Source organism: Pinus tabuliformis, chromosome X (genome assembly GCF_031772625.1).
Source record: "Pinus tabuliformis cultivar Carrire ecotype Pingquan chromosome X, CPIR1, whole genome shotgun sequence".
In the NCBI taxonomy this organism is placed as follows: domain Eukaryota; kingdom Viridiplantae; phylum Streptophyta; class Pinopsida; order Pinales; family Pinaceae; genus Pinus; species Pinus tabuliformis.
In genome coordinates, this window is record NC_142308.1 from 139,545,460 (window position 1) to 139,551,802 (window position 6,343).

Consider the following 6,343-nt stretch of genomic DNA (forward strand, 5'->3'; position numbering starts at 1 on the left):
CGCATTTCTGGACTGCACGAAGTAAACGAAGTATGTGGTCTTGAAACTTGTTAGACCTTGTCCAATCCCAGAATTGGATGGTGTTTTATGCAACATATCAATGTTTAAAAAAACAAAAACAAAAACAAAATCATATGTTTCAACCATTTTATGCAATTCATTCATGTTTTCTTGATAGCTCAGAATAATTCCGACGTTTCAACCATCTTAGGTAATTCATTAATGTTTTCTTGATAACTTCTTGCTTACTAAATAAATAAAAAAAAGGTTACATTGAGTCAAAAGAAAATGCAACTGAACCTCGTATGCATATTAATACAGAAAATAGCAACTATCCCTTATAAAGGAGGCTGATGGGATGTAGGTAAACCCTGATTGAGATAACCTCAATTGAGAAAACCCCAATTTCGGAAAACCCTAATTCAGGCAAAACCAATTGGGAAACCCTAATTCAAAAAAACCCCAATTCAGCAAACCACTAAAAGCCCTAAATAGACAATTTTTTAATCATATGCAAAACAGAAAAGAGGCAAGCTTATTTATCTTTCGTTGAGACGCCATATTTCTCTTGCATCTTGGTGAGATCGTCCTCTTTTTTCTTGTGGTCGATCTTCTTGGTCATCTTGGCCTGCTGATAATAGAGGACGATAAGATACCTGTTGGCGACATTGAAGCCTGAGAGGTGATCGACAGCGTTCTTGGCATCATAAATGTCTTCATACACGACGAAGGCGGTACCGCGGGTGTCCTTATTGACGCCGATTCGGATCTGTCTGATGGCTCCGTATTTGCCAAATATGTCATACATTTCCTCCGACGTTATGTTGAATGGCAGGTTCCGCACATACACAACCCTGTTCACCTCCGGCGGCAGCCGAGTATTGGCCTTCCTCAAGCTTATGCTCATCTTCCCTTCTCCGAAATTCCTTTCTTCCACCAATAAAAAAAAAACCTGAACCTCTGTGTATCGGTGTTGTTTTCCTCCCTGAAACAGCAAATACCCTGAACTCTCACTCAACGGGATATTTATTTAAATACACATCCAAAACGAGCAAGGGTGCAGTTTCTTTGCACAGCTTCTAAATCTCCAACCAAGACTCCCAGATTCAGGATTCAAGATTTTGCTGCCAGAATTCGATGCAGGCTCACCGGTGAAGGCTACAAGAAACCCTCATTTTCCTTCATTCCCAAGGAAGCTTTAGGGGATAATCGTATTTTTGGTAATAAGGGCAGCGGCATCAATAGTTTCAAGACTTATGAGTCAGGCTCATCGGGCGTCTCCTACGTTGGTTGGATAAAGCTCAAGATGAAAGAGGCCAAGAAGCTCATAACCCTAACCAGCGCCCATCGTGAAGATCGACAGGCAAGAAAACACCAAGGGGACGGAAAACTAAGGTGGTTCAAGAAACTCTGCAATTTCAAAAGGCAAAAAGTTGAATCTACAGTGGCTTTTCCAGATTCTAGAGTCGCGGCCTCTATGTGGGGGATATTGTTGAGGAAGAGGAGAGGTCCCGCACTTCAGTTTTGCGGCTCTCAAATTTAAAAGTTTTACGTCACAACAGGAGTCGAGTGCATTATCAAACCATAAACTCCATGATGAATTCAAACAGATTCCGCTGGAACTCTAGCGGTGTGCACACATAAGTAGAAGGTTGCTTAAAATTTTGTGCACATATGTGACGCAGACATGGGAAGTGTAAACAAAAACTAGAGATGCACTGGTTAAAGAAAGGCCTATCCGTCCTAATTAGGAAAATTATGATTTAATTAATGGTTAATGGTGTATTCTAATTATATAATTAGTCTAAATCTATCTAAACTTCGGATCTATCAAACGTCAAGAGGGATCAAATCTCTCGAGGTGTAAACCTCTTTTTTGAGTGTAAAACTTGAGGAAAGGTTTGCACCTCGAGAGATTTGATCCCTCTCGGTGTTTGGTAGATCCGGATTTAAGATGGATCTAGGTTAGTTTCAATCGCATGTGGCCAAGAAAAATCTATAGAACATATGACTAATTTTATCAATAATATATAAATACATCTAGTATTAATATAATCATTTTAAATATTGAGATGATAAATATTAGTAATTTTAATGATAAAAAAAAAAATGATGAAATAAAAAAGTTGAATGCAAAGTGACAATGTAATAGTGTTGAATGATAGAAAATGTGAATAATAAGAATGTAGTCAATAACAAATAATATTCATTGTGATCAATCTCAAACTATTTTCTTCTATTATTATTATTGTCACCCTTGTTAGTTTTCTCATCTTTTCATATCGATTATATGAAAATGACAATTGAAATCGTAAACCATTTAAATCTTTAGCTCGATTTGTTGTAATAAACATCGCACCTTGTCTCTCTTGCTCTCCAATATTAATAGGTTGAATTATTACCCTCCAATCTTCTTAATATCTCCCTCCCTCTCTCATTCTCTTTCTCCCCTCTCCATCTTTATGTCACCCTCTCCCTCTCTTACCCCTTTCTACCTCTCTCACTCCTCTCCCATTTCTCTCTTCATTCCTCCTCTCCCCTCTCCTTTAGTTTATCTCCATCTCCCTTGTCACTCCCTCATACCTCTCCCATTCTCTCTCTCCCCCCTCCGTCTTTATGTCTCCCTCTCTCACTCCTCTCCCTCTCTCTCTCTCTCTCTTCATTCCTCCTCTCCACTCTCCTTCAATTTATCTCCACCTCTCTTGTCGCTCCCCCTATCTCTCCACCTCTATCACTCTATGTTTTTGTTCTTCCCTCCCATATATATCTAGAGTTAATATAACATGATATATTAATATATATTATAATATAACAAATTTAAAATTGTAATAATCTAAAGTTATTAAATTTAATAATATTAGTATTATATATATTAATATGAATATTAGATTTAATAATGATAATAATATTACTATCCCTTGAGCATTTTTGTAGAAGTGTGAGAATGCAAGTCAATATGAGCAAAATGAAAGTAGTGGTTTTTTCTAAGAAAAGAAAACATAACCAACATAAGTTCTACTTTGAATGCAACATTCTGGAAGAAGTTGCGGATTACAAATATCTCGGAATTGACTTCAACAAAAATCTAAGCTGGAATGGTTGTAGAAAGAAAAGAACTTTGGGGGGTTAGAAAGCATTTTATGCTTTTCAAAATAGGTGTAGAGAGGCAGAGTTATGGGACTGGAAAACCGTTCAAACTCTTTTTGGGCTTCTAGTGATTCCAGTGATTCTCTATGGTTGTGAACTATGGGCCAGCAGTGCATCCGACATACAGTGGAGACAAATTGAGAAAATTCAGAAGCATTTGATTACAAAGAAATTCAAGATTAAAAGTGCAGTTACTTATGCTATATTGTTAAGTGAAACAGGGACTGCTCCTATTGAAGCAATTGCTATGGTGCAAGTCATAAGGTATTTAAAAAAAATTGAGAAAATGGAAGAGGGTAGATGGCCTAAGGTCATCTTTAATGACAGAGTGTGCAAGAGAAAAAATACTTGGATGCAACAAAATAACAATCAAATTGAGAATATAACATAATTTCCTCAAATAAATTAAAAAACTTAATTATTTAATTGGATCAATAGATAACTATAAAAATGGATGAATAGAACTCTAGGCTAACTCAATAAAATTGTTAACTGTTTCATTTTAAAATTTATTTTTACTTATTTATTCATTATGAATTGAATGATTCTAATTTATAGGCTTCATTACATGTAATATTATGGGAAACATACCATTGGTCAACATAACCATAAGCTCAAAAATAGTGTGCTTTAAACCTAACCACCTCTAAGATTGAGTCAAGTTTACCTAACAATCACCCTTTAAACTTGACTTGGGAAAAATCTTCAGATCCAATCTACAAAACTTCCTGTCAATTTACTAGAGGTATGCTTCAAGTCTTACAATAGTATGTCCCATTTACATATTGTAATAGATCTATTACTCTTGGCCAAAAGAAATCTTACAACATAGGATATCAAGCCTATTTATAGGTTTCATTAGATGCAATATTATGGAAAACATACCATCGGTCATTAATACCATTTCCCTAAAAACCACTTACCATAGACCTAACAATTTTGACTCTATGAAAAAAATTTCACAATTATTTTTAAAAAGTTCCTCTTCCCTTCTCACCTTCTCACACTCAATGCTCTCCTCATGCTACCAAAATCATTGGTTATATACAAGTGCATCTCAACCTCAATCTCCAATTTTGACTCTCACAATTGCTCTTTGCACACTCAAAACATCTTACAAGAGACTCACTCTCTCATGCTTTCAAAACTTTATTGTGACAGTCATGGCATAGAGCACTCCATCCTTCTTAAGCACTTAAATTAGACTATTTGATCATCTTTGTAATAAACTCACACAAAGGCTCACAACCATGGCTCTAATACGACATGTTATGAATCGACACTGAAAAAGATAAATATAATAAATCAATTTTAATAAAATATATATCCACAACATATAAATCATGACGCATAATCTTGGAAATCATAAATCAGAAAATCATATCGTAATAGATTTATCACTCTTGGAAAAAAGACATCTTACAACGGAGGATTTGAAACCGATTTATAGGTTTCATTACATGCAATACTATCGGAAATATACCATATGTCACAAAAATCATGTATCTAAAAACCAAATATTGTAGACCCAACAACTTTGACTCTATGATTGAGTCAACTTCATATGTGTGTGTGTTATGAGAATCTATCTTAACTCTGATGTATCTAGAATCAAATCCATTGAGGTGCAAGTATGTCCTCAAGTTTAATACTTTAATAAAGACTTACGAATTGAAAGATTTGATCCCTCTCAATGCATTATAAATCTAGAGTTAAGATAGATTTATACTTGTAATTTTACATTTATTTTTCTAATAACATTAAATAATCAAAAGTTATTTTCTTAATATAAACTTGATTTATAAAATTTAAATTTTCCAACACAAAATTTAGAAAAATGCTTTCTGTCTATCTATCTATCTATTCATTTTCCCATTTTCTTTTGACAATAAAGTGCACAACCATATTATTTTATTTAAAAAAATACCACCAAAAAATCGAAACAAACATAAAAGAAAATCCCTTATTTCCATATTACAACCTACATGTTCTTTAAAAGGAATTTAGATTTGATTGCTTGAAAAAAGCTTCAAACAAAGTGCACATGAAACAAGTCCAATGCTTCAATGTTTGGAGGACTTGGGGAAAAGATCATTAGCATCATAGTTGCAATGTATTCAGTATGATAGGATAATTCCAAATTATTAAATACTTCCATGGTTAGGTTAGAACTGTTAATGACAAAAACAACAAAGGTTATGATAGTTAGACATTGATATTTATGATGGTTGCAGAATTAGTTTAAATATAATTATAAAAAATAATTGTAATTTAATTCTAGATCAGTGGGAGTTTATTAGCGAAAATTTTCAAAAGACTTATCTGAAATTCCCAAAACCACAAGAATTGTTTTTAAGAGAGTAACTTGGGGTCTATACCCTTCAGTGGATCTGTGTCCTTCCAACTAACAAACCAGGAAAAGATTCAAGAATATGAAATTGAGTGATTCAAGGGTAATTGTTTTGTTTGAGAAAAACCCTTTAGTAGATATGTGTCCTTCCAACTAACAAACCAGGAAAAGATTCAAGAATATGAAAGTGAGCGATTCGAGGGCAATTGTTTTGTTTGAGAAAAAAGAGTTGGCTACTTAAGTGTGGAACTTGGGAAGGCAAAGATTATCATGTTATTTGCATCCATAAATAAACATTTTTTTTTTGTCAATTCATACCTGAATCATTAATTTGTTTACCCTAAGTACAGCATGAGCATGACCATGCAGTAATATGAAAAATGCATCCAGTTGCTTCATTATTTCATACATGTAAATTTGACTAGGTTTGGAAACACTGATCCAACAATCAAATAAAAATGCAACATTGACACATCTAAAATGTTTTCTTTCCATTTGTTTTGTTAGAGTTTTACTCCAATCCTGACCTATTAATTGTTTCCTGCTCAAATGATATATACAACTTATAACTTTCTTAGTTTTCAAATTTCACCATAGAAGTTGGCAATATAGTTATGTCGTTCAACTTGGTTTGAAAAGAATCCCCTAAAACTCAACATTTTTTAATAAAATTAGAATTGAGATAACTTGGCACCACCACATGCAGTTACATTATAGATATTGTTCATAAAGAGGAGGAGCCAAAATACATTGTTCAGACAATAACCAACTTGGTTTCGGTTACCAATTCCAACAAGATTACAGGTGCGGGGTATGGAACTTTAGAGGTGTTGTAGACAATTTCAA

General features: G+C 34.0%; 1 protein-coding gene across 1 annotated transcript; it reads right to left on the bottom strand.

Moving 5' to 3' along the window:
- Nucleotides 1–212: 212 nt before the first annotated feature.
- On the bottom strand, nt 213–1,596 carry LOC149138852 (splicing factor 3B subunit 6-like protein). The gene has a single exon (XM_089449206.1). The coding sequence runs from the start codon at nt 905–907 to the stop codon at nt 536–538; it is 372 nt and encodes a 123-aa protein (XP_089305332.1). The 5' UTR covers nt 908–1,596; the 3' UTR covers nt 213–535.
- Nucleotides 1,597–6,343: the final 4,747 nt, after the last annotated feature.